The sequence below is a fragment of the Anomalospiza imberbis genome, chromosome 6 (assembly GCF_031753505.1).
Source record: "Anomalospiza imberbis isolate Cuckoo-Finch-1a 21T00152 chromosome 6, ASM3175350v1, whole genome shotgun sequence".
Taxonomy (NCBI): Eukaryota; Metazoa; Chordata; class Aves; order Passeriformes; family Viduidae; genus Anomalospiza; species Anomalospiza imberbis.
Genome location: NC_089686.1, coordinates 59,982,410 through 60,001,833, shown reverse-complemented (window position 1 = coordinate 60,001,833; position 19,424 = coordinate 59,982,410). Strand labels below are relative to the sequence as shown.

General features: G+C 38.1%; 1 protein-coding gene across 1 annotated transcript in view; it reads right to left on the bottom strand.

Annotated features, from left to right (window-relative positions):
* CSTF3 (cleavage stimulation factor subunit 3) overlaps window positions 1-19,424 on the bottom strand; it is a 48,127-nt gene that overhangs the window by 22,120 nt on the left and 6,583 nt on the right. The window contains exons 2-3 of the mRNA XM_068194737.1: window positions 16,884-16,985; window positions 16,658-16,753 (exon numbers count right to left, since the gene is read on the bottom strand). Coding sequence (XP_068050838.1) covers window positions 16,658-16,753; window positions 16,884-16,985 — 198 coding nt within the window. The remainder of the gene's footprint in view (window positions 1-16,657; window positions 16,754-16,883; window positions 16,986-19,424) is intronic.

Sequence of the window (19,424 nt, the reverse complement as noted above, 5' to 3'; positions counted from 1 at the left end):
TAGTTAAACAGTGTTGAGTCATTCTTAAATAGAAAAACTATGTAAACAAATAATTACCAATTTAAAAAATCTGCAAGTGAAAGAAGTCTTTTTGTTTAATCTATTAGACTGAAAGACCCAGTACCTTGAATTTAATTTTCTGATGCATCAGGAAAGGAATCAATCCATACAAATACTCAAATAGAAAATGCTTAGGTATGAGCAAAGTGCATTCCAGAAGTGCAGTAATACAAGGCCTGAGAATATGGACAACCTCTTTGTTACTTACAGTAAACATTGATCCAGAAGTGATGAAGGATTAATGCACTGCAGTAAATAAACTTTGCTACTAATGATACAGTTTGGAATATAAAAGAACTACCTACCCCATCTCATTCCTAAATACCTACTCTAGTGTAAAGAGCAAATGCTTCACTAATAAATAAGAGTTCAGAGACAGAGCTACCAAAACCAGCAGCTGTGCTTCAGTTTGCACCTTAGTGCAATTTGATTAATTTTCACAGAGACAAATCTGCAGGAGCAGAATCTGCCTCTACCCCCTTACAAAAAATGCTGGCCTCTTAGTCCTGCAGGGAGGGCCATCCTTCATGTTAATATTTTGAAAAGAATGCACAATTTTCAGCCACCACTCTCAAGAGACTAGACAGAGGGTGTCCAGAGAAATATTTATTTATAGGTTGCCTTAAAAAAACCAAAAACAACAGTGGTGACAAAACTCTTCAGTGATTTTTCTGATTGGGGAATGATTGTGAATTGCAATCACTCCCTACTTCATTTATTTCAGATATCAAATACATCTCTTTTGGTTTTAATCTGATTATAAAAAAGAAGCAATTTCTCATGTGTCAGCTCTCTTTCTTCCTATCTACAGCATCCTGTAGATGTTATCTCTTCTCATTTTGGAGTTTTACTTTCTTTCCAGAACACACTTTCATTAGAGAACATGCTCCCCACCCCAGTGTGCAGTTATACTGGAACACCAAGCCCAGCTGTTATTACTTGCACTGCTATTCTTCCTGACCAACTGAGCCTCAGTACTGCAAACATCTCTCAAAGATTAGGAGTGAACTGAAGCTGCAGAAACAGCCCTTTTAAGTCTTGATGAAAAGCACACTCTGTGCTCTTCCAAACAAAAGACACACAGCGTCACTTCTCTTTTACTTTACCACCCTACAGCTCTGACGTTCAAAAACTGCCCAGAAATTGGGGGTGAAGAAGAGAACTGCTACATGGCCAAGTTTTCTTTTCCTGGGAGTCCAGCTGGCCTTTGATGAAGCTCCCAGATGCACAGCTCACATAAGCACTGCCACCTTTTTTTCCTTGCTCTGCTCCTACCCACTCTTTCATATGTTCACCAACTCAGGAAAACCATTACCTTTTTTTATTTAGGCAATCTGCCCATTATGAAATGGAATGTAATATTAGCTGCATGAAGTAATTTACAAATGCTAACACCCACTATGTTCTAGCCAGATTCTACTTCATAACCAGATTCTCAATCTCATTTTAATGAAAAGTCAGTTTTCAACATGCCCCGTGGCTTGTAATTTCCTCTTCAATTTCACACTCCCTTTAAGCCACAGGGGAAAACACCACCCCACATTCACAGCCCTGCAAACTTGCTTCCTTCCCAACTTAGGCATTTGGGTTTTTCCTGTGTGCTTTAGTTCACTTCTGCTGCTCATCCCCTTTTCAGTGTCTTTTGTACTTTACAGAAGCAGTGGGATGTTCTAGGATGTGTTTTTGGATAGCTAACATTCCTAGATCTACTGGGACCCTTTGCAGTTCTTAGGAAGCATGCAAAGCAGCAGTGATTTTCCTCCTACAATTGATTTTTTATCATTTAACTCTCAAATTATAGGACTCAAAAGCACATCTAGCACCCATGGATTGCAAGATAATCTCTAACATGACAAAATGCAATGAGATAAATTAAAGATTTGCAATCTTAGCTGTTGCCTAGATCACTGAAGTTAAAAAGTTTCATTAAGAGGGAAGCCTAAAGCCAAGGTATTTGGTCCATCTCATTGGGGTAAAGATCCCTAATTTGTAAAATCAGATAAATTACACCATTTGTCTATTTCAACTGCTTTTCAAAAGAGAACAGGCCCTTAGCAGGGCCATTGGAACTGAACATAGGCACTCCTCTAATGCTTTTTTCAGCTGATTTAATAAGATAATAGGCACCAGTGCCTATTATCTGAGGAACACAGACCACCCACTGCAGTCTGCCAGTGCCACCAGACAGGCTCTGCCCTATAATCCAAGCTGGAAATTCCTTGCAATACTCAGACCTAAAAACAAGGCAGGGATCAGACCACTGCAACAGATCACATGGAACAAAGGGTATGTGAGGCATCACCACCTAGGGGGAAAAAAGCCAATTGTTCCTCTCACACCTTACAAGGCTGTGACCTAAGATTTCATTTATTAAGACTCTTAATTTGAAATCATTGTGTTTTCTCATGTCTATCAGAAATCAATGTCCATTACAGTAATGTACAGCTATTTAAAAAAATCTTTCCTGCTTTCATTTTGCTATCCTCAAATTCTTTAAGAAAGTAGCAGTTGACTATGTCTTTTGAGGTTATAGCTGGGGAAAATGGGGTGTTTTAGGGGGCACTGAGTTCCCCATTAGGTTTATAGTTTTATAATTTCTCACTATACTCATCACATGCCTGCAGCTTTGACACATTCTTTTCAGATGAAAAGGATTTGCATAAAAGGGCAGAAAAGAGCAAGTTTGATAAGCATATTTTTTTACAAACTGTCAATTATAGTATTTCAGAGAATTTGTTTTAGTAAGATATGGCTATCAAATAATAATAATTTTTATGGAAGAAATCTCTGTTCATTCACCAAGCATATGTTAAAAGTACACCTGAGCAATTTACAATTTCAAAGAGCTCTTCCTAAAGAGATCCTAAAAAATAAAATTTTATAAAAGCTACACATCTGTAAGGCAGCTGCCACAGGGACTCAGCAAAAAGGGCTGACAGCCCAAATGAAGATATCTTAAGACCAGAAAGAACTTCTGAGTGGTCAAATTCATTAAGTGGCCATGCATTCATGGCTCACGTTTTCTAGCATGGAACTGGTCTCATAAAGGCTCTCCCCAGTAAAGCCAGCCAAACAAGCAATTCTCCGAAGGAAAAGGAATACAGGTTATTCAAGGAGTAAAAAATAGGACTTGAAGATGTAATTATGTCATCCAGCATAATCTTCTTACTCTTGTAACATTAGCACAAGACCAGCTTGGCCTATTAGCAGAGAACAAATTGTTCTTAATATTTCGCCTCTGTTCCTAGAACATAAAGAGCAATTTTCCAATAATTTGTAGCAGAAATGGCCCAGAGAATGGTTCTCAAAACCGTAAGACTGATCCTCAGCCTCCAGAAGTGCCTAAGGGCTCTCATGTCTGACCACACAAGCCACTGTCTCATCACGGAAACCATAAATCAGAAATCTCAAAGTTAATAGTGCAGAATAATGCTCAGGCACAAGTAATTCTCTGCAGCCCAGCATCAATTTGCAGCAGACAAGATGTTGTTTATTGTACACTGCTTTACAAAATAAACCCTAGCAAAGGTAACCCACTAAACCCAAACCAAGCACACTTCAACTGCAGTGCTATGAAATGAATCTTTAAAGGAAGGGATGTGGTTCCTGGCTTTGCCATGGATTTCCTATGAAATAATTAAGAAACAGGATTATGTCAATCATTTACTAAAGCAGGATAATAATCTGCCTCAGATGATGACTGAGCTGCTTTTGGTTTACATGAATGAAGTATTCCTGCTGAAGTTCAGGGAAGTTATTTTTCTAATACAGGTAGCTGCCCTCATCAAAAATCTTTCACATGTTTATGAGTAATCAAGGAAATTCCCGTGTCTTTTTTGAAAATGCACATTCTTAATCATAACTACTGGGAAATCTCATCTATAATATTAAATTAATATTGGAGAAGGAAAGACTATACCTGAAGAGTCAATCATAGAATTAAACACCCAGATTTCTGTCTTTTGGCCATGAAGTGAAAACAGAATTCACTATGAAAACAGCATTCAGTGGTAAAACAGTTTCCTTCAAGATAGGAGTATTACTGCAGGGTCCTCTCAATATCTAGCTACCACATCTGGACTGATCACCAACAACCTAATCTGAAAGCACAGGAACAATGCAAATCTTTTTGCTAAAAACTTGACCCAAAAACTTTTCATGGACAGGCTCTGCATAACTACTCTGGATCCTCTTCCCAGCACTGTTGAATTTGAGTGTAATTACTATCCTAGCTAATTACAAGGTATCCTAGCTTGTATTACAAACCCCTCAAGTTTCTCGAATATTTAAATGCCATACTGCTTTTCCCCTTAAACACTGTACAAGTAGAGTTTTTAAAGTGAGTTCCTCTTCTCCTTCCCTAAATTTCAGCTTCATGCCCTCAGAGGTTAAAGCTAAGCCTGCTCAACTTCCATCCATGGGAATTTATTCAAAAAATAGGATCAAGACAAAAATATTTGTATAGCTACTTTTAAATCTACAAGTTGATGTTAGTGCTTAGATCACTTAATAAATTACTTCACACTTGAATAATTGGCTACGTAGAGATGCACTGAGGTTGGAAAATAACACCACAGATTAAACATTTTCATGCTTTAGAAATGAAATCTAGGTGACACTACCACTGAAAAGTGAGAGGGGTTAGCTCTACACTGAAGTCTTTTCATTTTACAGGTCAACCCAAAATGACTGACACTTTAAGTGAGGTTCCTGTTTGCTTGTGGGCTTTTTTCTATACATGGTGTGCTGTCAGAACTATAGAATTAAAACCCATTTAAGTCAGCTGCACTTCTAAGACAAAAGACTTGTAAAGACAATTCATTATGTTGTTCCTATCTTAAATTCACTGGTGTTGGGTTAGCAGAGAGAAGAGCTGCTCTGATGTCAGATTTCCATATAACAGTCATGCTAGCATTCATTTCCCATGCAGCCTAGGTAGGTGCTTTTGCAGCTTATTTCACCTCTTGGGGGGAAGATGAAATGCAGAAGTCCATGATAAAATCAGTACAGAAACTCACAGCCCTTGTAGCCTGAACAAGAGATGGAACACCACTGACCTCCCAGTTTCCTCCCACCTATCCCCCTCTCAGTATACTGAGAAGAAATACGAGGAGTCGGAGTCACATATTTAAGCTAAAGATTCTGATTTTGGATTAATGAAGCGAAACTGGTACAGGTAAACCCCCAGCCTTGCCAAAGGTCAGCCTTGACCCATATGCTAGGAAGAACACCTGCTTACTGACCAGAAACGTGCTACTTTTACAGACACCTGTACACAACAAATAAATACCGCTGGCAGTTCTGCCCCCCATGCTAGGGAACGCTCAGAACAATTACAGCTTCTTTGCACTAAAGCCCTATTTGGTATTAATAATCTCCATATACTGGTTTCTTTTCACAGGGAAAAGTGTGTTTTCTTCTGCACCCCACCATCACCAAGTGCTGGCCATGCAAAATGAGACACATAGTAGGGAACTGCTGTTTTGAGAGAGCAGAACATCTGTTCAGTTTGATACTTCTCGCCCCTACCCCTCTAACCAAGCATTTTGGGGCTTTTCTGCTACAGATGATCATTCAGAAGCTCATGGTAAATGTTCTAAAACTTTCTACAGAAAAGAGCTTCTTCAGTAGACGAACAGCAGGCAATTATTCGATTCAGGACTTGACTTTGACTCCTAGGCTAGGTGCATTATTATGTAAATACAGAATACATTCAGACAGCACTTGCATTACAGAATGCTGCAAATGCCTGCAAAGAGAAAATTAAAGCATAGTGTTAAAAATGGTATGTAGGCTCCCAGCTTATTTAATTTGCATAGAAGCACACGAGGGATCTCAGAAATCCCAAGATAGCTCCTTTTTCTTCTATTTTGCTGCTTTAAGCTAGGATGCCAAGAGCAGGCTTGATATAAAAACACCAAGCACGAGTCAATACCAAAGCACTCTGTAAAAGGGACACGTAACTAACGCAGCAGCTTAACTGACAACCTCCAGCACTGGCAGAAAAAAATTCTGCTAAGTACAAAACAGAGACCTGCTACCAAAACATAATGTAAGCCCTCTAAATTGAGGAGGTGCAGCTCCCAGCAAGGCAGCCAAGGTTCCTAAGGAAAGATGTGGATCTCCCCAGGTCCAAACTTGAGGCCAGCTTTGGAAGAGAATGGTGCTTGGCAACAGAGCTCGGCTCAGTTTGGGCATGTGCCATCATGGTGATGTAGCAGCCTTAAAAAAATCCACTCTGAGAAGGCTCAGCAACACGGTGTAGCATCACCACAAAACCTCTGCGATGGACTGAGTCAGCCAGCACTTGAGAACTGACTTCCAGTGCTGACTGCAGCAGAAATCTCTGCTCACAGGTGAAAACCAGCATTTTCTAGAGAGTTACAGAAACTCTGCCAGCCTGGAAGGCAAACACAGCTACCACCAGAGGGTTCAAGCAGCTGCAGCAACTCAGCAGGTGCTCAACATTTCTGTGCATTAGAGGCACAAAGGTGCACTCCAAGAGCAGTGAAAAATGTTTGACTGTGAAGCTTGTGCAGAAATGACAGACTGCTAGAAGTCTAAGGACACCTCCTCAGTGCAGGGTCTTCATCTGATCAACCAGAATTATCAAACTTAATTATTTGAAAACATCAGTACTTTTCTCACTGGCAAATTAAAAAAACTCACAGCTGACCTTATTCATGACTTTTCTAGGAGTAAACCCAAACTTTGGAAGCATCAGTAAAATGACAAATTAATATGCCTCTTTTCTTTTGCAAATAGCTGATAATGCAACAGTAATTTTTTTTAACAGCTAAGACTACTGGGAAGAAACTTACCTCCATTTGCTTAGTGACAGAAAAAATATTCCTGAATTCAAGTCTGACAGCTGATTTTAAAGTTCAACAGTATTTCTCTTTTAATACCTATCCTGTTCACGTACAAAAAAGCATGTGCTTTTGTGTATCAATCTGAAGTTGAATTCCCCCTCCCAAAAAAAGCAAGGCCTGAATTAAATTTAGTCCCATCTTATGTGGGAGAACTTAGATTTTTATCCTGTAACAATAAATCATACAGTCTGTCTCCTGCTCAGGCTTACAAGCACTGATATTTTATCAAGAGCAAACACTGTGGAATATTCTGAGGTGCTTGCCCATCCTGCTCAAGGACTTCTGTGCGGAATTTCAGTCGAGCTAAATTTATTGGCAGCATTTCCCTGGGGAATGGTAACTGGTGGACAACAATCATGGGCAAGTAAGGTACCAGGGTAGCAATTTCTTTCTTAGGGGGTGGACTAGGGATGGGGACCCTGCTCTGCGTTTAGCTTGCACCCACTGCACTTCTTCGGGTGACTTGGACTAACAAGGCATGCATTTGGGACTATTTTAAGAGTGCATTTTTACCAAAAAAACTTAAATAGCTAGTAGGGTTTTCCAGGGCACCTATGTGTGCTTTTAAACATTTATCCCTGTCTATTTAGAACCAGTCCATTTGAATTTTACATTCTTTATTATAAATGAACTGTACTTTCTCCTAGTCACTTTTTATCCAGCTACTGGCCATCATCACACGCAGTAAGAATATCTAGAACAATCCTACAATTAGGTAGAATTTAAAATTCCCAAAGCCAGTCAGTCAGGACCAGAACGACAAAATTCCCCCAGTGAAATGAAACCTGCTAGACTAAGGCTCTCGGTGTAGGGCCTGCTGTTCTGATCTGGTATGAAGGAAATGCTTCTTCATGTATGAACCTGGCTGCACTGTCAGGCTGTGCAGGGACACTTCCAAAGCACCTTGCTGGTAACTAAAACTATTAATTACTCAATGCCATGGCAAATCTTGGGAAGGGGTCAATTGACATAGCTGGTGGAAGGAAAACTGCAAGCCAAGCTTCCAAAAGCAAATGTGCTAGAAAAGCAATTTTCTGTGAACTTATTCACTGTCACTCATCTTCAGCTTGTATGAATTGTACATTAGAAATGTTTAACACCTTTAAGTAGCTGCAAGCCTACATATATTAAATTACCATCCTTCTAGTCCCTGCTGCATTAACATTAATAGCAAGGCTGCTTGTACCTCAAGCTCCTGCATGCTGTAATGCAATTTTCTAAGTATCTGTGATACAAGATGAAAGAGTAACCTATAGAGATTAACTAAACCATGTTTCAGGGAAGTTTAAAAGAAATTCATTCACAACTGTTTCTACAATATAGTGTCCACCACAGGCTGTTAAACGTGCTTGCATACTTTACTAATGCAATACCATTATTAACCAGCAGCTATTCAATTATGCATAAGCATAATTCAGAGATAGCAAGAGTACCAGATTTCTTCTGCAGTAATTACAACGTTAAAAAGTTTGTCATGGGATTAATTTGAGATTTATTTTTTAGATCAAATCAGCAGTTACATTTCATTACTGGGGAATCTCCCCCCCAGCCCCCTTGCTGCTCCATCTGAAATTGTCAGTACGATTGTGGCACTGAAAGAACATGTCTGAGCTGTGCAGTGACAGCTTCTTGCCAAGGCCTCCTGGCACCTCCTCATCATCTGAAAGATGAACTGCAAGCACACATTGGAAGATACAGCACCCAGCAATACCTGAGAGTTCACAATTCTTACACTGAATACACTCCTGCACCTGCCCATAAAAACACACAAAGACAGTACTGTGATGGGTAGGTAGGAATGGAGAAAAGGCAGGCCAATACTGGGTTCAAGACAACAAAAAGAAAGAGGAAATGCAGCTCTACCTTCCCACCCCTTTACACACAGCACCAAGGCATGTTTTTGCACTCAGACTGAAGCTGCAGATGATAAAATCCTTTTCATTGAAATTCTAAATATATTCTACATACATTATTTTTCTAAATACCTATAAACTCTTAGGTAGCCTGGGTAAATTACCTGTAGACAATTTGCACTGATAAGCTCCCCCACTTCTATTCCTACTCTATGACTTAAAAAGAACATTATGCTGTGTGACATTATAATCTAAACATACATAAACACATGAAGACACATGCACATACATAGTCTGAGAGATTCCTCAGGAATCCACAGGCATAGAACCTATAGTAAGTCTTCATTTAACCATAATAATTATCAAAATCCTAAATTAAGAGAACCTTTTAAACATAGTTTGATGTTTAAATGTAGTTTCACTGAACACAATGAAGTTAGCTCACATGCTAACTTCACATCTGTTTTATCTGCAGGATAGCACGTATACACCTACACAGCTGCCACCCCATTTTTGCAAATCTAAATTTCAAACAGAGTTCATTTTTCTTTTGTTTAAACAGTAAAAACTGTGTTTGAAAACCCCTACTTTGAGGGTGAACAACAGCTGAAGGAAGTTGACTTTGCTGCAGTATGGACATAGAAAATACTATAAAGTGAACAACTAGGCCTTATTTTAGCCCAAATGCAAGACCTGAAATGTATTTTAAGCAATGTATTCATTCTCACAAAAACCAGTACAGAAGTATCAGATTGTTTACAGCAAGAATGTAGTCATGTCTTGTTCTAGTTTCACTGGTTATTTCTGACTCTCTATTTCAAGCACTAATGCAAACCATGAAGAACTGGACAGAGTATCTTGTCCTCATTAGAATCTCTATTTCATCCAGAGATATTACAGGAATGTAAGGAGGTAAGACACTTGATCCTCCATCACAGTACTAAACTTTCCAAATTAGCTGATTTAGAGGAACAGTTTGAATTAAGGATAAAAACTATGTAATTTAAACTTATGTACAAGCTGTTTTGCTGAAACTCAGAGCCAGGGTGAAAGCAGGAATAAAATTACCACAGCCTCAGCATACTAACTCTTCTCCTTTTGGAGTACATCAGAGATGTCAAGCTCTGAAAGCCTTGAGCCCAGCAATCTGCAAGAGCACTGGGTACAGCACCTGCCAAGAGATCAGCACTGTGTGCTCACTGGAACTGGTGCAAGCTAAGATTAATGCACAGCCCCTGCCACAGGGCCTGTCCAATCTGCTTTTAATGGAACAGAGACAGCCGAGCTAAACAGCTGTTAACACTGTTAACTTCAGGTTAACAGTGAGGTCTTGTCTCAAGATGCAGCAGACTCCACCCTAGAGAAGTTATTACTGAAAACTGTGCACAAACTCAATTAAAAAAGAACACCTTTCTAATCATCTGCCTATCCTCAAAATGTAACATTTATGATGTTCCAATGAACCCTGGAAATGCTCCCATGTTTTTGTATTATGAATATTTGTCATTACCAAACCAGCTAAACCCCAATACAGATCAGATTCAAATTACTGTTAAGATTTCCTCATGTGCAGTTAGCTACATGTATATAATGTGTACAAAGCAAATGCTATCTCTGCAATGTTATCGTTATGGACCAATGCATTTTTCTTCTTTTGAATTGTTTATGTAAGAAACAAAAAAAAATCATAGGATATTAGGTACACAACATGTCATTGCAGAAATCCAAAACTGACACTGGATATGGAGCACTCATCATTCTGAAGCTCCTGGTGAGAAAAATCAAGAGAAAAACAAGGGGGAAACCCAAAGCACACGTGTAAATGAAGACCACTGGTACTAACAGAACACAGGAATGCCACGGGGAAGGGCTTGCTTCTGCAGACCTTCCAGCTAAGAAAAGTCACTGGATTTCATCCCAGCCACGACTCACAGCCTTCCCACAGTCTGTAAAGACACTCTGCAGCAAACAGTCACATATTATTTTATGTAGCAGCACTAGCAGAGAAGGTTTAACGGAAAGTGCTCTCTCAACCATCATGCTTCTCAAAATCTGAATAAAGAACATCAGGAAACTCAACCAGCTGGCAGCTGGAAGAGATACAGAAAAGAATCAAAGATTACAATTACAGTTTCCCTCTCCCAAGCAGATGGAGAACCAATCCATAGCAAATACAGCATACACAAGAAACCTGTTTTTACTTCTGGTTCTTTCATGTTCAGACATAAGAAGCCCAAGTTTGTGCCTGACCTGACACACAGATTCCCCCCTCCAAATATCAACTAATTACTTCAACAGAAGAAAGCACACAGCAAGTTTTCACTGTCCTTGTCACATTTGAAAGTGAGACTTCAGAAGTGTTGTGAACAAAAGCACACAGCTAACAAGGCTAACAGGGATATATTTCTGTCACCCCACATGGAAAGAATACAACGGAACAGGAAGTAGCTTGTGTTTATTCATGTGTAAATAGCAACACACTACACAAGAGGGTTCAGAGTAATCTCTTCATTAGGCATCGCTTCCACTTCAAAAATGTCCTAAAACTTCCCCATAGGATTTTTAATGATCAAATACAGCAAACAGAATTATGAAGAAACCCACTAGTGTTGTACTGCACACATCTTCTCAAACTACAAGTGTCAGTATGTGGGCAGCTTTCAGATATTACACAGCTTGTAGGATCAGGGGAACTATGCAAGATGCAGACACACCTGTATTGACACTTTGAGCAGAAAAGACAGGAAAAAGGTGCATTCACTTTCTAGTGCAAGTCTACAATAATCACACAGACAGAACAACATTTATTAACAGGAATGGAACAAGTCCAAACATGGATAAGAAAAGATCATAAATAATACAGCTGTAAAAAAGATTGAAAATCTCAGACTGAGGCAGTCAAGACTGTGCAGTATGGGTATTTGTACAGAGCACCTGTACAGCAGTTTCTCAAAGCAGAAGCTCACCATGAGAAATGTGGCTGGCTAGTGGGGTGGGCATGGATTATCATGGGGATGCCTTCCAGTAAGAAATTCACTACGATCAGCTGGTGATACACACAATATATTCAGTTGAAAGTACCACTAAACAGAATCTCAGGCAAGAAGTCTATTCTACTTTGACTTCTGATCACTCCAACTTCATCCTGACAGAAGTCAGTTCCCATTTTTCCCCATGCAGAATTCTGGTGGCATGTACAACATTCTCCTTTCTGAATTCATAACCAGACTAAAGTAAAACAGGGGAAGAAAATGCTTTGAAGAAACACAGACATTTTAAACAAAAACAATCATTTTTCTAAATGGTTTTATTTACATTTTTCATATACAAGTACGTTAAATGATACATTCTGACTAGTATCCACACCAGTGTGAATTACATGGATTAAAGATACTGATGTATTGCATATGATGAAATGCAAAACAATCAACCCTAAGCTGTGGTCCCACCCCCTGAATCCTCACACAGCATCTGTTTGTTACCAAGACATTTAAAATTCAAAATGTCCATAGGAAATAGAAGTTATCTAAACAAATGTATCTGGTTGCATTTCTTTAGGACAAGCAATAACACAGGAGTCTTACTCGCAAAATTCTCAAGACAAAAAATACATATTAACAGCCAAACCTTTTACATGCATGTTACCAGCTTTGTATTTCTTGTTTCTAGACTTGAGCTATTTGTCACAACTGTCTTCTGGATATGATTTTTATGTCTTTAATTATGGCAACCTTTCAACCCCTACTAACAATGTTCAAAGTGTCCAGGATATAATGCTGTACACTCAAAAAAGGTAAAAGGTGTGGTGTGAAGTGGCCTGAAGCATTCAGGACAATTAGAGAGGAAAGTTTCCATTCAGAGTAACTGGTACTAAAAATTCCCTAGATCATTAAAAAAAAAGTTGCAAATACGTGAATACAGTTTAATAAATGTGCCTAAGAGGATTTTCAACCTGGTGATTTCTCAAAGGAAACTAGCAGAGAAAAAAAAGGCAACTTGAAAAGCTTGCTTCAGAACTACTGAAGTATTTAAGACACTGGCAAAGTAAATGTTCTTTCATGAGCATGAAAAGCATTATCAGGTCTTTCTGTATCTAAAAGACAGTTCAATCAGTCAGTGACAAAGGAAACAGTAACAGACAGCTGGGCCTATGGGATCATAGGGTATTAAACTGGATTTATTTTCACATTTCTGTAGCACCTTTTAGGCAGGTGCCAAAAACACTTTAATGACTAAAGCAGCCTCACAACAACCCTGTGAGGTAGGTAGGTAGGTATCTGTTTCACAATGGCAAACAGGTTAAATAACTTACCCAAGGAGACACGGCACATCAGCAGAGCAGGCTAGAGTCCAGACCGTGTGATCTACGAATTTAATATTATGGCACACATGGCTGAGACTTTGACACTCCTTTATACAACTGCGAAAGAGGCACTGCCATGTGAATCAGGTTTTCTGAGAGGAGGTTTTTAGGAGAAAGGTATCAGAAGAGAAGTGTACTTTAAGTAACTAGAGAGAACAAGAGTTTGGGAAGAATAGCACTACTGTTCCACTGCCTGTATTTTAAGAGATGCAGAATAGCACGTTAACTATTTTACTTGCTTAAATACTTATCAAATCCAAAACTCTACTTAGATGTTCAAATAGTATGGCCCAAAACCAGCTGTGAACTGAGAGTTGCTTCATCCACTTATATTATTTCTAAGTCCTGTAATTCTTCTTCGAAGGTCAGAAGAAATAAGAACCAGTGCAAGAATCCAAACTTTTTCATCAATTTAAACTTTAATAGTATAATTCCCATTAACAAACTGTCAACGCACGCTCTAATTAATCTCCATGTTCTACTGACTACCTAACAAGTCACAACGCAGAGAGCAGAGCATAGAAATGAGTGCTTGGCACACAAAATGCTACATGTGAAGTATTTGGTTACTTTAGCATGCTCTGTGTACCAGCTGGGGTGAGCTGGATGATACACTGAGTGCTGAGCACCGCTCTCCACTATATTCTACTAAGGAACACAGTCATACACAAAAAGCAGAACAGTCAGTGAGCTGAACAAACAGAGTCATAAAACCAAGAGGTAATCACAGCAGTAAGGCCTGCACTTACAAGTTATACATTACAAAAGGAACTGGCACATGCAGTTATTGTTCAGATAGTTTATCAACAATTTCTACTGAAGACTGGAAGTGACTAAAGAGAACACATTTGTTAAGTCAGATAAAGGGGAATTTAAAGACTTCTAACAACTTTGAGAGTACAGCTGTTAAAGGGCTAATTTCTTTTTTGTAAGGCCATTTTCATAACCCTCACCCTGGCTCATCTCCCAATATACCACAACTAGGTAATATTCAGCCCGGATTTATGTCTTTCAGAGGGCAAAATTCTCTAGTGAAAGACAAACTGCCAGAAAAGAACTCCCACTTCCCTCCCCCTTTCTGTCTTTCTGGGACGCAAAGAGGAAACATTTTCATGTTAAAGAGTAAAATACTGGTTTTGACATCAGAGGAAATGCAGGCAGATTTTGCAATTTTCAGATTTCAGTCATGAGGCAGCAAAAGTAAATTGAAAGCAGTGCTGGAGATCAACCACAGGTTTATTTTACTAAGTCATGGCTAGAAAGTTATGTACTTCTGAACAGCCCAAGAAAAGCTTTCTAGCTTTTCTAATAAAATTGCCAAGGAAAAAAAGCTTTTGGAAAATACTTTCCTTATTCTCCTTGTACACCTTAAGGCTGCAATAAAAGAAGCCTGAACAGAATTCCTCTACGCAGCCTTCAAAAATTAACTGAAGTCTTAATTTAACCACAGGGTTTGAAGAATGCTTGCTAAAGCATTTTCATTTGAATTCACCCAGATGGACTGTACAAATGATATGCAACTGAAAACCACACTGACAATGGTGCCCAATTGTGTGGGAGTATTTTTCTTAGAGGGGAATTTGGACATAAGTTATTTCAACTTACAGCTATATATGCTCACATATGCTTAAAAAGAAACCGAAAAGCATATTGCTTCATTTGTAAATTGGCCGTTTTATCAGTTGTAATGTGTTACTGCAACTAGGAAAGTTGAAAATTAAGTCATAACTGGGATTTTGAAAATTTGGCTGTTAAGATAAGATAAATTTCTGAAAATTACCTTTTTACATTTCTTTCAAATATAATCCTCTTCAGGTGTAACCTCTACCAGAAATCTACAGTTCCTATTTTTCCATTATTTTGAATAACAACTATATACTCCATTTCTCTAACATCTGCAGTGTATTAATAAGCAGACACACAAAAACTGATGATGGTTATGACAATTCTTTCCCTCTCAGATTTACCTCGTGTTCCCTCGTACCCGTAACTGCTGAGGTGCTGATCTGCCCTCCTCGAAGGAACAGGTAAAAAATTCTACCCTAGACTGCTACAAGTTTGCCACTGTTAAGGTTTCTAAATACTCTTAGATTATAAATTAGGGGAGGTGACGTCTGTCAGTTCATCTCTGAACGTGGTTTATGACAGGAAGCTTTACACTGACAAGAGGACTTTCTGCTGAAGGAGGTACAGCATAGTACTGGCTTTCTGAGATGGCCTTACTCAACCCTGCAATTTGAGGCATGACAAAGGTAAAGGTTTTAAAAAAGCACAGAAATCAGGTAATTTGATGCAATTGTGAAATAAGATTAGATTCTGAAAACTAGAACCTGTAGCAAAAATTTCAGGGTACAAGAGGCTAATCAATTTGGCTGCAGGGTCCAAAAAAGGAAAAATATGTATTTGTATGTTAGTACATCTGCAATCTCTCAAACATGAATAAACACCAACATTCTAACTACTGCTACAAACAAGATAGTGAAAACTCTATATATTTAATTTGGTAGCATTCAAATTAGATGGCACTATTTTGCCCTGTAGCATCTTACTATAAACTGCAATATAAAAATTTCTGCTAGATTCCCATGACCCCAATTTTCTGTATCTTCAAAATTTACTGCCAGACATTTCTGGATATGTAATTTAATGTACAATAAGATATGATAACTGTGCAATGAGATTTTATATCAAATGGAAGAAAAAGAGCTCATTTCTCATCTACAGAATACAGGTCCCCACCCCTGAAGTTTAGCACATAGAAAATCTGTCTCAAGGAAAATGTGCAGCCAGAAGATGCCCACAGAAACCACGTGTATTAGTATTAAATACCAGCTATAGAAAGGAATCAAACCAAAATGAACACCACCACCCCCCTCCCATGATTATACAGGGAATTTCATGGCATGTCATTACAGGCAGTTCAACTGACCAATGCACTTAGTGATAAGTCTTACCCAGTTATGGAAACAACCACAATTTGTTGGGATGTTTAAAAGCTAATGAGTTGGGATAATGCATTTTCATTCCAGAAATTAGCTTCCATCCCCACACCCTCCCTGCAAACACTGTTCACAGAAACATTCAATTCCCTAAGAAAGCAAAAAAAAAAAAAAAAAAAAAAAAAAAAAAATAAAAGAACCAAATATTCAGAGAAAGTCACTCAAATAAGTTTGTATGTGTAAATAAAAAGAAAAATCCTCTAAGTAAATGACACGGGAGGCAATAAATTGACACGACAAGCAAATAAAAGGCTAAAGCACTCCAATACCATTGAAACAGTTTTAATGTTGTTGCAATTCCATAATGCAACAATCATCAACTCATGAAAGACCCAATACTTTAGAATTCATTTTAATCATTCCTTTGTACCTATTTTACAAAATAAAGGCAAGGCATATTTAAAATCCCCCTTCCCCTAGATATTATGTGCCTATCTTATTCATGCTTATAAAAATATAAACTTAAAATCCTATGAAATGTTACGTAAGAAAAAATGTAAAAATATTAACCTCTGCTTCAATGTACAGTTTCCAGAATCTGCCAGAACTGGGGAACTGGGCAACAAGGCGTTCATAGGTCTTCCGTGCTTTGTCTATAGGCTGATTCTAAAAATTGAAAAATCAAAACAGCATTTACAGTATTATGATTTATGTAAATGAATATGCTGATTTTACTCCAGAACGAAATAGTGTGAGTGGACCATAGATAAGGAAATGTAATCCTATATCACTAAACCTGTGCCTCTCGAATGAGAATGCTCCAAGCGTCAAGGTCATATGGATTTTCTTCTAGTTTCTTTTCAGCTTTCTTCACTTTTTCTGGGACATATTCAGCAGTCTAGAAAAATTAAAAAGAAGACATAAGAGATCACAAGCAGTGTTTGAAAAGTTCTGTCCCACCTACACAGTCAAGCTAAAGATAACATTGCCACAGTGTAACACTCCACAGCTCAGCTTTAAGAGGAAGTTTCTAAACTGGAATTCAGCTGGAAAACAAGCTGTCCCAGGAAGATAATGCACACTTAGTACAAGTTCTACCTGTTATGGACACCAACCAAGATGTTAGACTAAACCAATTCAATGTCTCTAAAACATGAAAACAAATTTGAGTTTGATGGGATATTTAATGCACTATGAATTTTAAACATTTTTACCAACCTGGAACTTAAAGATGCAAAAAGTAAATTCAGCCCAGTATTTCTAGTACAGAGCTCAGGCAAATAAATCCAGTTTATCCAGGAGTCATTCTGCACATGGAGAACTGCTGGTATTTGGTATCAGAGTTTAACAAGAAAGGCAGGAGATGATGGTTTAGCAGGAACAGATACACACTATCCAAGAACAATTTCTTTGCTCACTTTCCGATCTCTCAATCCTACAGACGCCTTCCTGTAGTTTTGGCACTAAAGCCACCTTGTTTTAAAGCACTCAGTCATTCCTACTGAAGTTTAAAAGCTTTTTTTGAGGCTAAAAGCTTTACCAAATTGAACACAAACTTGTTAACATAAGTTACTTTCAAGCACTTTTGGAAATAACTTGCTTTATGATTTTCAGGGTTTTTTTTCTAGATCTAACATTGTTAACATGAAGTAGAATAAAAAATTACAGTGTGAAGATCACATACAGATATCCTTAAAACATATGCTTGTTCCAACCCTAAATGAACTGAAGTTTATTTATTAACCCTGAAATATTGTTCTGACCAGTACTCCAAACTTCAAAAACCTGGCTCATTTTTAGGCAGATAACAGCAATACAAAAACCATACCAACTAAATTCTTGCCTTTGTGAGATGTAACAATAGTAATCCTTAAATTGTTACTATGAGACCTTGCTGGTGAAATTTTACAATTTCACTACATAATTACTGTTAGAATATTCATCTCTAATGTATAGTGCAGTATGACTGATATATTAAAAAAATTCTAAAATTTGCAGAAAATTCTTAAAAAAAAAAAAATTCCAAACCCTGTCACTTGCTAAAATATTATTTCAGGAATTTGTTTTAATTCTTAATATTGGGTCTAGGTTCCAGAATCCCAGCATGGGGCAGGCTGGAAGGGATCACAGTGGGTCACCTGGTCCAAGCTCCCTGCCTCAGCAGGTCAATGCATACTTCTGAAGCTGAAAAAGACAAACAGCACAGAGAGAAGCAACACTCCTTTCTCTCAAAGGTGCCATCACTCTTTAGAACAAGAAGCAGAAGGTAACTACACTAGTTCTGAATATTTTTCAGCATTACCAGTTTTTGTGTCAGTCCTACTAGTAGGATATAATTCAAAGCATATCCCTTTAAAGACATTATTTAATAAAACTACTTATAAAACGGGAAAAGGTTCAAAAATATTGCAGAACTGTTAAATGGACATGTAGTGGCAGATATGCAATAAAGGGAAAAGGAAAAAAACAGTAGCCTAGACTTTATAGATGTTTAAAGACCATTACTCCTTTTGATTCACTATTCAAGCAATTCAAGCAATTCTTAACACTAATTAATGCAAAGCAGTGTAACTTGGAAGGCAACTATCAAGTCCCACACTAAACTATTATAAAATTAATTTGATTAAACAATCTAAGTTGCTGAAAGCTGTCAGCTCTAAAGTAGAAAATTTATAAATTGCCATATAAATAGTTTTACATCCCTGCCACATGAATAGTTTCACACCCCCTTTTGATTCTGTAGTAGTTCAACTGATACAGTCTTCAGATGTAAAACAGTATTAAATGAATTAGTGGTTTTATTTCTTCCCAAATGACAAGCATACACGTTATTCAGCTTCCAGAAACAGCACTGAAGCTGAAATTTCCGAAGTTTAAACTATTTCTGTAAGCTACCCCACAGGTGACCCAAAGCTGAAATGTTGCTTATTCAATAAAGCACTAATTCAAATAAATCAACATCAATAGGAAGCACTGCTCCTGACTATAACCACCTCAGTGAAATCTACTTGTCTCAAATAAATTATCCTGGATACATTTAGACAGAAGTACCATTAATGTCTGCTACAACAAAAAGGACCCTACCCTACAAAAAAACCCACAAGGTCCTGCCCTGTAAGTACTGACTTTTAAACAAGGTAAAGTAGAATGGGCCACTGAAGCACTATTGTAGCAGTAGTTTAGTTGTATTTCCTCAAATCTTTCCAGGTGACAAAAAACCCCAAGCATTTCACTGCAGAGGCAGCTGAGTTAAGACTTCCAGGAATTTGATTCACCTGTGCAGATACAGGGTCAAATTCAGAAAGGCAGAAACGGCTCAGCAAAAAATAGATGGGGA